A 16,854-nucleotide genomic window follows, 5' to 3' on the forward strand; every position below is an offset into this window, starting at 1 on the left:
TTTGGGAGCACTATTACTGTAGGGGCACCCTGAAATATTATCAGCTTAGCACAATAATTTGGGGGGATTTTTTTGCGGCATTATTACTGTCAGATTTGCAGGGCGCAATTATTTTTGAGGGCACTGTGTGTCAATAATTATTGAAGGAGACACTATCTGTGTGGTACCTGTATTTTTATTTTCTTGATGATTATCTGTTTCTGCAGTATAGTATTTGGGGGCACAGTATTAGGGGGTGGCAGGATGTGGAAAAGTAGAAACCTAAGATGTCTTTGTGTCCAACTGTGCAGAGAAAAGACCTGGCTGAAAGAAGTCATCATGGTGGTCTGGTCCGAATGGAGAAGATGAAGAAAGAGAACATCAGAGGAGATGTCACTGGATGTAAGAGGTATATGGTGCTGTATTCTCCTGTATGTTTGGTAGAGCGGAATGTAATTTAAATATTAAAGTCATCCATCATGAGTCCTAATGGGGTGTCTTTCATTTTGACAGTAAGAGTGGTGCTGCATGATCTCTGTCAAAAGAAACTGCGGTCATAGGCTTAGAACAGAGCTTACGACAGCAGTATGAGAATAGCCTTATTTAGTTAACATTTATCACTCTTGGCTTCCTTGGGAGTACTCAGTGTGAACTTCTTGTCACTAGGGGGTACTTGGCGTGTAAAGGTTGAGAACCACTGGTCTAGTGGGAAGTCAGAGAGTTACGGTATGTGTAAGCTGTGAATTTGTGTAGTAATGCAATCACACAGACTTCAAAGATAAAATTCATACTGCTATTTAGTGAGTCATTATGCCATATTCAAGGCTCATAGATGAAAACATCTTCCTATCTTTTTATCTCATACAAAATCACTGATTACATGGATAGATTCCAGTTTGTGAAGGAACCCGAGCCCAACATCTTCTTGGCCACATGAGGTTTTGGGAGACTCCGTCCCATTATTCATGAATTGCTGTGACCTAGAGGAGAATGGAGCTCCCCTTGAAGACTTATTGAAAAGTGTGGCTTTATTTTGGTGTTCAGCTGTAAATGTGTGTGCACTAAGGAGCGGAGCTAATCAGGGGATATCTCAGTCCTGTGGATGAAAAGCAGAAAAGTGACAGCATATGTTCCAGCTTCTACTGCCCGGAATGAGACTGGAGAAGCTAGCCCAGTGCACTGCCTGTATTGTTTTGCACTTGAGTTCCTCCAGTAAAGAAGCACACTGGTTTACGTCAGACCCTGACTCTCTGGACTTATTTCCCCTTATTTCCTTTACGGAGAGCAGCAACACGTGGTGGCACCTCGAAGGTGTCCGGGGGAACCCGGCGTAGCATTGGGGCCAACCCAAACGCAGCCACTGCAGATACTGTGGAGATACCAATATGGTTAGAGGGACAAGTTGCGACCTTTGATCGAGTTGGGTAGATTGTGCCAATTATAAGAAAGAAACCGGCCCCATCATTGCACTGCACCACCTTTTGCATCACCATAGCTTGCATTCAGCCCCTTTGTAGGACTCTTGCCTTGCACCTCAAAACTCATCATTGTACTGCCCCAGGGAGAGCCAGGGTGTGGACCCCCACATCATTGGTAGCCACTCCATCATTGCTACCACCATTCCTATCCTCTTTGCTCTCCCCTGCACAGACGGGCCAGCCCTTTAATATCTATGTAACAATCCATATATGGCAGGCCTGGGGACCATTGTTAGGCCTTGGCTGGATAGCACCCCACACATACAGTACTTATAGGGGTGGGGGGTGATGGTGTGTGTGAGAGAGAGGGAGACCCCTCTCTCTAATAACACAAATGCCAGGGTCAGGGGTCAAACTGACGAGATTCTGGCAGTGAATTGTACGGTTCATTGTGGGAAGGGGTTCCATTTTCAGAAGCACTGTAGGTAATGTCATCACACAACACCACTAGGGAGGGCACCCTGCAAAAATGTGGTGAAGTTATGTGCATATTTGCCTCAATTTGGTGCATTTTTGGCACATCTAGTTTTAGATGTATGTATATATCAAGTGCAACAAAAATAAATTCTGCTGCACCTAGCTCACCAAGGGGGTGTGGCTTATCAGTAAAGAGGCGAGATAAGGGAGAATACAGCAGCCTGAACCAATGATCGGACAGGGGGTGTGTCTAGGACTACTTCAGATTCCCTAGAGGAGCTGTAACTATGATGTAGTCACGGATCACAGCACTGTCCTAATGGCGATGAGCTGAAAAGCAGGCAAGGAGCAAGATCTAAAGAAAATAAATAGCAGGCAGGATCAAGCTGACCCACCAGAGCACAAGAGGATCTTCTCGTTGGCCCAAGCTCTGATACCATAATGGGTCTCAAAGGTCCCAGAGAAAAAAAATATTTGGTTCTCTTTGGGGCCATAACTTGTCACCAGGGTCTATGTCTTTGATCCAAAACCTATTAAACTTTATTGATGATGTAGGGTGGGCCCCAGGAACCCCCGACTTCTGCTGTGGGTACTGATTTACCGGTACATATTTTCAAAATCATGACTGTAAACAGTTTTATTTTATTTTAGTTTTACATTTGATATTAGTTTTTATATTAGTTGATTTTATGTTAGCTTTCAGTTTCATCTTATTTTTTATTTTAGTTGATTTTATTTTAGATTTCATCTAAGTTTTTATTTTAGCTTCAGTTTTCATCTTAGCTTTTATTTAAGTCCATTTTTAGTTTTCATTTTAGCTTTTATTTTAGTTGATTTTATTTTAGTTTTAGATTTCCTCTCTGCTTTTATTTTAGTTGATTTTATAAAAAATTTTATTTTAGTTGATTTTACCGTTTCAGCTTTTTTGAGAAACTTTTAATATCAATGATTTTTAGGTGTCAGGGTTTTTAAGTTTCTTCCCTTTTCTTTTACTTTATGTCTATTTTCTATTTTCTGTTTTCGTTTTTTATTTTTATATACTGTCTTTAATTTTTTGCACTGCTGTATAAACACCACACGTGGATTATGGCAAAATGAACAAAACCCTAAGGCCCAGCACCCAGTTGTGGCTTTCCGTTTCATCAATGAGGCTTATCAGAATATGCTGTCATGTCATTAACCACAAGTATCAACAAGAGAAGCCAAGTTCTACTCCACCAGTCGGGACGATTTGCATAATAAGAGCTTGAGTCATTTTATTATTTTTTTCTTGTATTTTACAAGCCCTTCTGTGGTATTTTCGAGGCTTAAACCGAAGGGAGGGCAGGTGAGCAGAGGAAGACGTTACTGGCTGTGCAATGAGCAGAACAGTCGACGATCATGTGACCGCGGCGAACCAATAAAGGCAGATTACAAAAAAAAAAAAAAAAAAAAGAGGAACACATATATTTGTAATTTTGGTTTAGTGAAACATTTCTTTGGACCTCAAAAAAAGACCACAGAACCGCAAGCTGTGAGCAAAATTGAGAGTCACACGCGACCAGATCCGGGATATTGGTCAGTAAAAGAGGACGCAACACTTTTTTTTTTCTAATTTTGTCTGGAAACCACAGTGTCACAGACTGGTAAGCATCACCCAAACCACAAGCAACCGGGGTAAATTTTTGCATTATTTTAAAAAAAATTGCAAGCTGTCAGAGGGTATGGGTGCCGCTTATTGATTTTAAGGGTTAAAAAAAACCAAAACAATAAAATTGCTTGTTATTTTAGACACTTTTTCGGAACGCAGGAAGTGGAAGGAGAAAACCTCAATGGCTTCGAACAGCATCTTTGAGACGTTTCCTTTATATGCGGCAGGTTTCATCAAGGGTGAGTGTCTCTGCGACCACATCTCGTTATATTACGTGTGTACTGACAGGGGCGAGCGCATTATTTCTGCTCTTCGCTGCGGGTATACCGTACTTGTCAATATTTTCAGTGTGTCCTGTATTGCAGTATAATACAAGTTCCCATGTGCAGATGTAGCAGGGCTGAGTTTGTTATGTGGCTCATTTACGCAGTGGGAAGCCATTTGAATATGATGATGAGTGGCAAAAGACAGACTCAGCTCTGCTACATCATTAAGATCAGGGGATAATCTGCCAGTGTACCAGTCTGACACTGCACCCCTTTTCTTTTGGTCATGTGCCTCCCCCAACCCTACTATACACCCCCAAAACTCATAAAGCAGGGGGGACCGGGGGGGGGGGGGGGGCGGCACCAGACTGCGACTTCTGCCCCCCCATAGTGACACTGCTGCCAACAACTCAGTGGGTAAAGTTTCAGTCTAGTTGTTATATTTGCAGAGTATCACTTTAACCTCTATCACTTTCAGATTTGCGGTATAGTCCTTGCATCGAGACAGGTATATGACGACTGTACAGTATATCTGTAGTTTGGTCCCACTATAGTCGGATGTGTGTATATGCCACCCATGCAGAGGGGGCCCCAGATCCATTAAAACCCAAGAACTGGTTTTGTGGTTAGGATCAGTTCATTTTTATTTATTGTACTGTTAATAGAATTGGACTGTTGGCCCCTATGATTACCACTTTAGCATTATATGGCAGTATTATTTGGGTGCTAAGTGGTTTTATTACATTGGAACTACTTGTTTTTGCCTATTTGGGTAAGGCATGGAGTTACTTCTTTGTCACTATATGATTTGAGTACTGCATGGTGTTATTACACTATATATCAGCATTAATTCTGCACTGCATGGTATTATTACCTTGGTGCTATATGGTGGTGTTATTTAATCACTTAATGGAGGTATTACTTTGCCATTATATAAAATGGTATTTTGTGTAGTATTGCTTGGGTCATGCATGGAGTTATTACTTTGCCTGTGTTATTTGAGTACTGTATGGCATTATTATTCTGGCACTGTATGCTAGTGTTATTTGGGTTTTGCATGGTGTTATTGCACTATATATCTGCATTATTTATGCATTGCATCATGTTATATGGCGGTGTTATTTGATCACTTCATGTGGGTATTACTTTGCCGCTATATATAAGTATTAATTTGGCATTTTATGATGGTATTTCTTTGACTTTATATGGTACTATTCTTTGGGTTTGCCATGGTGATATTAAGTGCTACTATATGGCAGTATTATGTGAGTACTGCAAGGTGCTTTACTTTGACACTATATGGCAGTATTATTTTGGTACTGCCAGGAGTTATTACTTAGACAATATATGGTAGCATTATTTGGGTACTTCATGGTGTTATTACTTTGCCACTATATGAGAGTATTATCTGGGTACGTCATGGAGTTATTAAATTGCTACTATATGACGGTATTATTTGAGTACTGTATGGTGTTTTTACTTTTGACCTACATGGCAGTATTATTTGGGTACTGCATAGCATTATCACTTTGCCACTCTAGGGTAGTAGTATTTGCCTACTGCATGATGTTAATACTTTTCCAATGTAAAGCAGTAATATATAGGTACTGTATAGAGTTATTAAGAGGGTGCCCAGCCATGAGCGGTCCCATGCCCTTTCCTATTGGGACGGTAACTTCATGGCTAGTATATGATGGAGTGGGGAATTAGCTGATTGATCATGAATGGAGGGGTAGACACCATCTAAGTAGGAAAACCTGGTACCCTGGTCTATTTTGATGCTTGCTATGACAGACTCAGCTCTGCTACATGAGTTTTAACATTGGTGACCCTGACTCCTGTCATCATCCCCTATCACAGGAGGCCTCAGTAGTACTAATGGCTCAGGGCCGTCCTATAAAACAGATGTCACCTCACATTTGGATGATATAAGTGTTAGTCAATACTTATTATTACCAGATGACCGTCAGCTGCTTTGTCACCTCAGCTGAATCATGGAGCCGGAGCCGCTGTCACCATGAATGGGAGAGCTGTTATATGGGAGAGAAGGGGCCCGGACGGTGCAGATTGTGAATAGGGAAAATAAATCAGCCAAACTGAGTCACGTCGAAGTGAATGAGTCGCACATTCCTGGGGACGGCTGTCAGCGAGCGGGGAGAGGTGATGTCCTGTTCACAGCTTGGTAACAACCTGCAGGACAAACACTGGCCTGACCCCTCCGAAATACTGTCAGCAGTCCTGAACCCCCAAAACACTGTCTACAGGCCTGACCCCTCCGAAATACTGTCAACAGGCCTGACCCCTCTGAAATACTGTCAACAGGCCTGAACCCCCAAAAACACTGTCTGCAGGCCTGACCCCCCAAAACACTGTCTACAGGCCTGACCCCCCCGAAACACTGTCTACAGGCCTGACCCTCCGAAACACTGTTTACAGGTCTGACCCCCCCCCCCCCCCAAAAAAAAAAAAAAACACTGTCTACAGGCCTGATGCTTCCCAAACACTGTCTACAGGCCTGACCCCCCAAAACACTGTTTACAGGTCTGACCCCCCCCCCCAAAAAACACTGTCTACAGGTCTGATGCCTCCGAAACACTGTCTACAGGCCTGACCCCCCTAAACACTGTCCTGACCCCCTGAAACACTAGACATGACCCCTCTGAAATGCTGTCAACTGGCCTGAACCACCAAAACACTGTCTACAGGCCTGACTCCACAAAACACTGACTACAAGCTTGACTACTCAAAACACTGTTTACAGGTCTGACCCCCCCCCCCCCCAAAATAAAAAACACTGTCTACAGGCCTGACGCCTCCGAAACACTGTCTACAGGCCTGACTCCCCGAAACACTGTCCTGACCCCCTGAAACACCAGGCCTGACCCCTCCGAAATACTGTCAACTGGCCTGAACCCCCAAAACACTGTCTACAGGCCTGACTCCCCAAAACACTGACTACAAGCTTGACTACTCGAAACACTGTTTACAGGTCTGACCCCCCCCCCCAAAAAAAACACTGTCTACAGGCCTGACGCCTCCGAAACACTGTCTACAGGCCTGACTCCCCGAAACACTGTCCTGACCCCCTGAAACACCAGGCCTGACCCCTCCGAAATACTGTCAACTGGCCTGAACCCCCAAAACACTGTCTACAGGCCTGACTCCCCAAAACACTGACTACAAGCTTGACTACTCGAAACACTGTTTACAGGTCTGCCCCCCCCCCCCCCCCCAAAATAAAAAACACTGTCTACAGGCCTGACGCCTCCGAAACACTGTCTACAGGCCTGACTCCCCGAAACACTGTCCTGACCCCCTGAAACACCAGGCCTGACCCCTCCGAAATACTGTCAACTGGCCTGAACCCCCAAAACACTGACTACAAGCCTGACCCCTCGAAACACTGTCTACAGGCCTGACCTCCTGAAACACTGTTTACAGGTCTGACCCGCCCAAAAAATACACTGTCTACAGGACTGACCATCTGAAACACTGTCTACAGGCCTGAACCCTCGAAATACTGTCTACATACCTGACTCCAAGAAGAACACTGTCTACAGGCTTGACCCCAAAAACACTATCTATATGCCTGACCCCAAGAAACACTATCTATAGGTCTGACCCATCCTTCCTCTCCCCGAAAAACTGTCTGTAGTCCTGACTTATCCCCAAATCAGAAGAATAAAGGCACTTCTGAAGTCCTTTCCGGAGCTGATTCCAGGGGCATTTTTCCTAACCTTACAATGAAGCTCAACCTGCATTAGAGAAAAACACTGTTTATAGGCCTAACCTGCCGAAACACTATCTATAGACGTGACCTGCCGAAACACTGTCTATAGGCCTGACCTCCCACAATACTGTCTACAGGCCTAACATATGTAGTTTATATATAGTATATGTATGTAAAGAATAGCTAGAATATCTAGTTTATTATATGTAACATATGTAGTATATATATAGCATATGTAGTATATGAAGTATGTGTAATATACATTATGTACTATGTAGTATATGTAGTATTGATGTTGCTGTGTGCTCCTTTGTCTCGTTCTCACAACTGAAAACGACCGCCAGAAGTACAATCGGGAAATCCTTGGTGTAGTGTGCGTCGATGTGTGCGCAATTCCTCCAAAATAACATCACAGCGACGTTCTCAAGTAGGTTCCAATAATGTGCCTGCCTCCCAGCGGCTAGGCGTGGTTTATTTATACCAGAAGATGGAAGGCGGTCTTACAATCATGACCAATGAGGAGACAGGTTATGGTACGAAGTGATTGGCTGGAAGGCGGTCTTACAATCATGACCAATGAGGAGACAGGTTATGGTATAAAGTGATTGGCTGGAAGGCGGTCTTACAATCATGACTAATGAGGAGACAGGTTATGGTATGAAGTTATTGGCTGGCGAAGGTGTGAATGATCACACATATTCACGCCCTTTCCGTTGCCACGCTTATCCTCATGGATGAAGAAACCCCCGTTCGACAGTCCCAATCCCTCCCTCCTCAGCCGGCGCCATGACACTGGTATCCTGCAGTAATACCAGGCCGGGCACAAATCAGCTACAGGTCGGGTCGACCAGACCATCGTGCGAAAGTCTCTGCGAAGATGCGAACGCGAACGAATCTGCGCATCTCCATATGATAGATGGCGACCATACTGCGAACAATAATTTTTCCACAACAGTATGTTCCTTTTGAGATGATTGTCCAGACTTTATACACGTGGTAATGCTCCTGATACTGCTGTATGATGACATTTGCGCCAGTCTAGTGCTGACCAAAGAGGATGAAAATGTCTGTACGTAGAGTGGTACTCTTGTCTTGATCCATTACTGCTTGCACTCTGCGTAAACCTCCCTCCCTTCTTACCAGCAACAAGGCAGCTCCACACCATTGGTGGCCTCCACCAGGCATCTACTCTTGCGTCCTTCAAATGTGAACTCCAAAGGGTAATGCCAGGAAGTAGGTTATTTACCGTACATGCCACTGCTCTATCTAGGTCTCCATGGAGGAACCATGTGGATACTATGCTACAGGACTATTGAAAGTTATTTGGGTGGAAATAATTTGAGCAGCAGGTAGAAACACAATTCCTCCCGGTGGTCCATAACACGAGCTCTAGGTGTGCACTAATATTTTGCCATTGACACCCTTTGAGCTCCTTATAGCATCACAGCCTCAACAAGATGGAATCCAAAAATTCCCAGAAGGTCAAAAGTTCGATGTCTTGTAAATATTCGGCATCCTCATTGTTTGGCTAGACACCTTATCTTCCAAAAAAAAAAAAACATGAACAAAAGTGATCCAACATAGTGAGGTAAGAAAAATACTCATTTCCAGGCGAATTGTTCTCACCCATAATTCCCAATGTGTCCTCTCTAGAATAAGAAACATTTCCCCCCATGAAATTTACGAGGCTTTCACACAGTTACAAAATAAGAATTAGGAGAACATAAGAAGTCAACAAAATGACTTTATCAGTCTGCACAGTTGTCACTTAGAGGAAACCCGTTCTTTATTCACTGACATGATATCATGTACAAGAAAAAGGGCCCGAACACAAAGAAAACTTACAGTGCACTGGGCTGGTGTCAAACCGCCTGACATGTTAATGGTATGTGGTCGACCGCAGAAGATCTGATGTCCTATCGGGGAGGACCATACACTTCACCACCAAACTCCTGTCTATAACTCACTGCTATTTCTACAGCAAGTAAAAAGGAAACTTTAAAAAAAAAAAAAGAAACCTTTCCGGGAATTTTTTGGTTTTACAAAAATATAAAACAAATGTCATAAATTTAAAATGTTCCTAACTTTAGGGTTTCAGGACAACCAGAAATTGTGTATGAGAATGCACATAAAGCAGAATCTCTAAGATATTTCCACCGCTGATCCATCCAGAAGAGCGTCTCTCCTTCTGGAGGACCTGTCCTGTCCTACATGACATAGGAAACTCATTGATTTGAATGGACAGTGCTGTAATGCTTCATTTGCTCTGTGGTGGCGCCGTAGATAAGTTGAACACTTACCACCAGGTTTCCCCACAGATTACAGCTGATCTCTGAGCGATGATGTAATGTTTTATTCCTCCAGAGGTGGTGCAGCAAAAATATTGCACATAGGTTTGTCTATGGATTGCAGCTCTATCCATTGTGTCAATTGAAGTCAATGGCAGCAGTGTTGCAGGAGCAGGTCTGTCTACTACACAGTGGACAGAGCTGTGTAGTTCTAGCTTCCCCCCCCCCACTACAGAACTGCTGATTGGTGGGCCTACGGGGTCTCAGAACCCTGGAGATCAGATATTGTTGTCCTATCCTGAGGATAAGTCATCAATAACGATATCCAGAAAAAACTATCTCCATTCTGGGTAGACATCTTGAAGCGTGTCTTCACTGTAAGTTTGAGATACAGTTTTAAATAAGCTTCAGTTTTTGCATCTTCTGCCGTTTTCCTCAAGATGATTGCATGATTTGTATTGTTTGGACTGGCTGCCCAAAAGAAAAAAGAAAGATAAATGAACATTCCTTGGTAATTTGGTCATTGGGCATGGAGATTTTTTTGTTGGAGTGATAAACTCGACCATCATTCATATTACTGTGGTCATTATTTTTTCTGGAGTGGTTTCATGTGTAAATCAGTCTTGCAAAATACAGCTAGACTGATTTATACCTGACGTGTGGAAGCAAGACAGACACATGGGACGCCAAGAGGTCCAGCGGCAAAAAAAGACTATAAAATATTAAGATGCTAATCTTAAAGAGGTTGTCTCATCTCAGACTAGTATATGACATCAATGTCAGATAGGTGCTGCCACCCTCCATTCACTGCTATAGGAGTTTCGAAAATATCTGAGCTCTCCATTTCCGGCAGCTCCTTAGCAGTGAATGGAGAGCACTCAAGCATGCGTGGTGCACTCTCCTTCACATTGTGGACCCCTTTCTGGAGATAGGAACAGGTTCTAGAGGTGGGAACCACACCTATAACTTTAATGGCATATCCTAGCTATATGGCATCAAAGTCTGAGATGAACCTACCCTTTTAAAATGGTTGTCCGATGGGATGAAATTTTGTAGAAAAGGGACAGAATGGGTTAAAAAAATAAGCTGCTCCTGTGAGAACAAAAAAATAGGCCTGTTGAAATCCAAATGACCTTATCCTTCTATTGCCGGCAGTGAATGTCAGATGGTCCTCATAGACTAGGTTGTCGGACAATTAAGTCAACATTGGTGTGTTTGGCCAAGGCTTGTGAAATGTAGATGGACACCTTAAGAGCAATTTATAGTCACGATTAGGGTAATACTACCACTTTTGCCTAAGTTTCCCAACCAAGGCTGGGATTAGAGGTCTCCAAGATGCTAACAACAGCAAAGCCTTCCTATTTTACAAAAGCAAGAGATAGTTGTAGGGGGTTCCTACTAGAATATGCCATAACTTGATAAAACTTGATAATCAGAGAGGGTCCCACCACCAGGAGCCCCAATGATCCTCAGAATTAACTCTTTTCTACTGGTTGGTGAAAGTTCCAGTGGTCGACCTTCACCAATCATGAAGTTACTGCACAACTTGACATCATCAGAAAACCTCCTTTTAACTCATGCAATCTACCCTAATATAACCCATGATCCATACTTGGTCAGATCTACATTATGTGCCATTGTGCCATCTTGAATTGGTTAGTTGAGGCTGACCCAACCGACAAAATATACATCTTTGATTTCATTAAGCATAATTTGTCACATCCAAATTCTGTTTTCCTCACATAGTGAATTAAATGAAGATTATGGATATCATCAATCCTCCTTCGTGTGCACATCCAATATTTATGTGGCTTAAATGCCATACTCACTTTTGCAACCAATTTTAATTTTTTTTGTATTGCCTCAATAATCACAAAAGGTCTTTATTATAAAGTTCCTATACTTTTGTTTCTACAGCTCCTATGCAGATCTATGTTTCTCCATGGTAACAGACTACAAATAAACCATGTGTAGTCTGACCTTGCAGTCACACTCCCTTTCATCAGTCCCCCACATGTTGCTAACTACCGAATGTAAGTTGTAAGCACAGACGAGAGACTGTGACTGAGGGATGAGACTACACGAGTTTGTAGTCTGTTACCATGGAGCTGTATGTGATTGCATAGGAGATGTAGAAAGAAAACTATAGGAAATTTACAAATACAACAAATTGCAAAGTTACTTCATTTTCTATGCATCGAGTCAATTAACAAATTGTATGTCATGAGTTCTTCCAGCCAAATTACTATGCAGGACTGTTCTGGGAGGGTTGCCATGTTGACCAGCCAAGTCCCAGCTGGTCGACCTGTCAGTGTGACTGGAAACTGAACTAAACAGGCTTCTCACTCTGTGTCCAGTCCCAGAGCTAGGCGCGGGATTTAAGACAGCTGATTTCCGTTTGACTCGTCTGTTAATTCGCTCATATCAGGCTCTATATTGTGCGACTTCCTATTGACTTTTCTGGTGAACTGACTTCTGGCTTGTTTTGGGATTAACCCTGTGGTTGCTGCTTATATTAACACTTCTGGTAATTAACCTTGGCCTGCCTCTGGATTTACCTCTCGTTTACTGCATTAACCATGTTTGTATCAACTGATTTGACCCTGCTCCCCTTTTGTACCTCCCTGGTCATTATGGAACGTTTTCTATTAGTGTACTAGCAGCAACGTCCAACCAGCCTCATAGCGGGCTCTGGTAAAGAACCTAGGGCTGTGATGGCTAACCTCCGGCACTCCAGCTGTGGTACAACTACAACTCCCAAGATGCACACTTGCTTGGCTGTTCTCAGAACTCCACAGAAATGAATAGAGCATGCTGTGAGTCGTAGTTTCACCACAGCTGGAGTGTCGGAGATACTACCCAGAGCAACCTTGGAAGGCTGGTAGTAGTTTTGGGGTTTACTGGCTGTGGTCTGGATGCTGACCTTAGTCTCCCTAATATTGTGATTGTGAAGATTGAGGTCGTGGAGGTTAGATAAACTTCTATTATAAGAATGAGCTTATAAGGGAAACAAACCATACTAGGCCTACATGCCAGATGTCCAGCTTGTGGGGACTATTTATTATTTGAAGGACACCACATGGCGTCACTTGACCACTATGACCACGCCTCTGTTGACGCAAGAAGAGCCTAACTGTACTTAAATTATACGATCTACTGGAAAAGAATACATTTCTCTTACAGGGTCATATAGGCATTATAATTGCCATCTTGTATTGGTTAGTCAGGGTTAGAACCAATAAACCTACCTATAAAATACACATAGTAAAACTACATCAGAGCTAGTCCATGTAAAACATGACCTTGCTGATGTCAACAGGAACAATGAGTCTCTGATGGAGAGACACAGTGTACGTTGAGTATGAGCTCTAAGATATTGGTGTTCACCTCCAACCACATGCTCCTCCGGGACCTCAGGAGACATCGGGCATTGAGGGAAAATGCAACAATAATTATCTTTGTAGACATATTTTCAAGAAGAAATGAAAAGAAAATAAATCTTTTCTAGCGTTTGAGGGAAAACCTGAAGTAGAACTTTAGAACATTACTTCCATAGAATATCTTTTTGTTCAGAAGCCTCTATTTATTATTCCGGGACTGGTGGAAAAAAGCATCTAGGGGTAGACCTCATAAGTCCTGCATTTCTCCTGCCATTGAGAAACAGAAATTGGATATGACCAATTTGGTATAGATGGTAGACCTCAACGGAAAACTTAAATTGCTCAATTCATGGATCCCCCTGCCCGCGACTCCAGTGAAGAGTGTGAATGTTTATTTAAGGGTTTCATTTAGTGTAATTCAATTTCCTTCTTGCCGAGGATAAGCTGTGTCATTATACTAGAGAGTGATTATAGGATGGGAGAACAAGAGGCAGTTCTAGAATTTTGCCTGCTTTTTGTTATAATAACACACTGTCTTTTAGAAGCTTTGGGAGTTGAGGATCTGTTGATGGAGGTCTCCATGCAGTTACACAGGCAGCACAGGTTACCGAGTGTAACCAAAATATATAGAACATTAATCTTACCATTTTATATATGTTTATTTTTGTGACCGTCCACAAGTCCATGCATTGTAGGGTTCCCCTTTTAGGGAGTGATTTTAAACATTGCTTTGAGGTGGAATTCCCTGCGCAGTGTTGAGGTGGAACAATGCCTGAAATTCAAGTGAATATGTCGCAGGACATGATGTCCCAGCAAAGGCACTCTTCCCTAGTTTACTTCATTCTCCTTTGTGTTCTTTATTTGTGTTTTATAAGGGACAGGTAAATAGGTGAGTGCTATGCTGACTGGGGGCACAGTGGTTGTATCGGGAGACTATGGCTAGCACTGGGGCACTGTGGCTGATGGTGGGGTATTGGGGCTTGCAGTGGGGCATTGTGGCTGATACTGTGGTTGGCACAATTATGAGGGCACTGTAGGACCGAAATCATTTGCTCCATAAATTATACTATACACACCATATCTGCTCATAATTTGCCATGGATGTTAACCGTAAGGCACACTACCTTGGTTTAGCTGAGGATGCCCCGGGAGCTACATTTTGAGGTGTCTAATCTAAAGGATCTTTAGCCACCATTGAGCGTAATACCAGAACCAGAGCCATATTGAAAAAACAGAGTTCCCAATGGATGATCTGCCCCAATCTAAAGGATATTTAGCCACCACTGAACATAATACCTGAACCAGGGTCATATTGACAAACTAGAGTTCCCGTTGGATAATCTGACCCAATCTAAATTATCTTAAGACACCATTGAGAATAATACCAGAACCAGGTTCAGATTGACAAACCAGAGTTCCCGATGGATGACCCAATCTAAAGGATCTTTAGCCACCATTGAGCATAATACCAAGACCAGGGTCAGATTGACAAACTAAAGTTACTGTTGAATGATCTGCCCCAATCTAAAAGATCTTTAGCCAGCATTGAACATAATACCAGAACCAAGGTCAGATTGACCCACCAGAGTACCAGAACATGATCTGCCCTAGTCTAAAGGCTCTTTAGCCACCAATGAACATAATAACAGCACCAGCATTAGATTAGTCCACCAGACTACCAGTTAATGATCTGGGCCCAGACAATAATTCTAAAAGTCTATTTCTTATGTTATGAGTCACAAATAACCTACAGTATTAGATCTTATCGGTGATACATCCTGTGTGGACAATGATAACAACAAAGTTCTCAATGTGATTTTAAGTGGATGTGTACAGGTTCTGTGTAGATGGAGGCTGGACCTCAGGATCATCTGTCAGGCCACTGGCCAGAACCATAGTGCTGCCAAGCCTACTGTGATGTTTAGGCATGGATTGGAGACTAGAGGTGGTGGATATGGTTCATAATAATAAGGAATCTAGGCAACACTGGTGATCATTTTTGTAAATCCAGTAAATATAGAAATAGCTTAAAATGGCTAAATAGAAACTTGAAATAACACAACAAATTAATGACTAATACTTAGGGTTTTGCCCCTTTGAAAATTGGCCTGGCGATCAGCTGATCGACAAGAATCCAACTTCAGATTTGCCCTGCAGTGGCCACTGTAGGTGAAATGTAGTATTACAAGCAGGTCATTCAAATGAATAGCCGACCATGTAATACATGGTCCTCCACAGAAGTTGTTCTTTTTCAGCCGCTATCCCTTAGGGGGATCTAAGGGATCATATAGAAAGGGATTATCTTCTCCAATTATCCAATTCATTGTAGCATAAAAAGTTATGTCGTTTTCTAATATTCATATTTTCTGTATCAATCCCTCTTGGTTTTCCAGATCTCTGCTTGTAGACGTCGAATGGTAACTGACATGAAAACCTAGTCATTTACAAGTGTCATTGTCTGGAATTAAAGGGGTTGTCCAGGATTGGTGACATTGTTGTTTGTGTACAACAGTCCCCTAAATATTACATTCATGCCTGTCCTACCTTTACCAGACATTTCTGATGCCCCTTTTGCAATTCACAGTATCTCAGCCGGAAGTGCCGTTCTTCTAAGAGTCAGTAACGTACCGGGTCCCTTTCTGCAGAGCGAAGCCTCTTCTTCTGCTTCGCAAGGAGCCCGGTGACGTCACCGCCAGCCAAAGTAATTATTCAGAGCGCATAGATGGGCGGTAGCTAGGCGGCAACAAACCGCGCTAAGCCACGCCCCTCTGGTCCGGTGATGTCACTGGGCAGGGTGTTATATTATCAGTAAAGGAGGCAGAGTTTAGGGGCGTAACTAAGGGGGAGGAATATGTGCGGCAGGAGGCGACATATGAATTAGGGGGGCGGATGCACAGAGGAGCAGACAGACACCAGAAACCACGCGATGCTGCGCTGGGACCCAGAAGGCTGTGCGGCAGGAAGTTACCGCACACATAAACATAGATATCAACAATCAGTGGGGGACTGTCGGAGCCCTGCTGATGTCGAAAAATACATAAAAACATCTGGTGTGTTAGAAAATTGCAAAAAAAGCAACTCCAGTAGGGAGACAAAAAGTTCACCTGCTGGTCGGACCCTTGGTGACCCTTGGCCCCTGTTCCACCCACCACTTCAGGGCTCCTATAAATAAATATGTACCGGATATGTCCTTGGCTGAGCAGACCCTCTGGTGCACAGCGATGTGTTCACCACAGGCACACTTCTTATGGCTGGCCTAAAGCATCAAGGCAAATTGCCCCCTCACTAGTGATTTATTGCTGAAGGTGAAACAGATCAATCAATGACATTAAGGGACAGACGACACATGCCGCACCCATAAAACGTAATGCAACTTTAATGGGGTAAAAGGCGTGAAAACAGATGTATGTTTTTCTGTGGATTTCTTATGCTTCATGAATATCTTGTACCCTCCCAGCAAGATGGCATCTCCTGGTATATCCTGGGGGTGATTAACTAATCTCAGTAGCTGCTACTATCTATCTATCTATCTATCTATCTATACCTATCTATATGTCATATCTATCTATCTAATCATCTATATAGCTATGTATCTACCTATCATCGATCTATACCTATCGATATATATATATATAATCATCTATCTATACCTATTTATCTATCTACCTATCATCTATCAATATCTA

General features: G+C 42.9%; 1 protein-coding gene across 2 annotated transcripts in view; it reads left to right on the top strand.

The window, feature by feature from the left end:
• Positions 1-3,274: 3,274 nt before the first annotated feature.
• Positions 3,275-16,854, top strand: part of RUNX1 (RUNX family transcription factor 1) — a 244,301-nt gene continuing 230,721 nt past the window's right edge. The window contains exons 1-2 of one of the 2 annotated variants that reach the window (XM_040423132.1): positions 3,275-3,499; positions 3,645-3,743. In XM_040423132.1, the coding sequence (XP_040279066.1) occupies positions 3,686-3,743 (58 nt within the window). In that variant the 5' untranslated portion in view covers positions 3,275-3,499; positions 3,645-3,685. The remainder of the gene's footprint in view (positions 3,500-3,644; positions 3,744-16,854) is intronic. The other variant, XM_040423131.1, reaches the window with a different exon arrangement.

This window comes from Bufo bufo, chromosome 3 (genome assembly GCF_905171765.1).
Source record: "Bufo bufo chromosome 3, aBufBuf1.1, whole genome shotgun sequence".
In the NCBI taxonomy this organism is placed as follows: domain Eukaryota; kingdom Metazoa; phylum Chordata; class Amphibia; order Anura; family Bufonidae; genus Bufo; species Bufo bufo.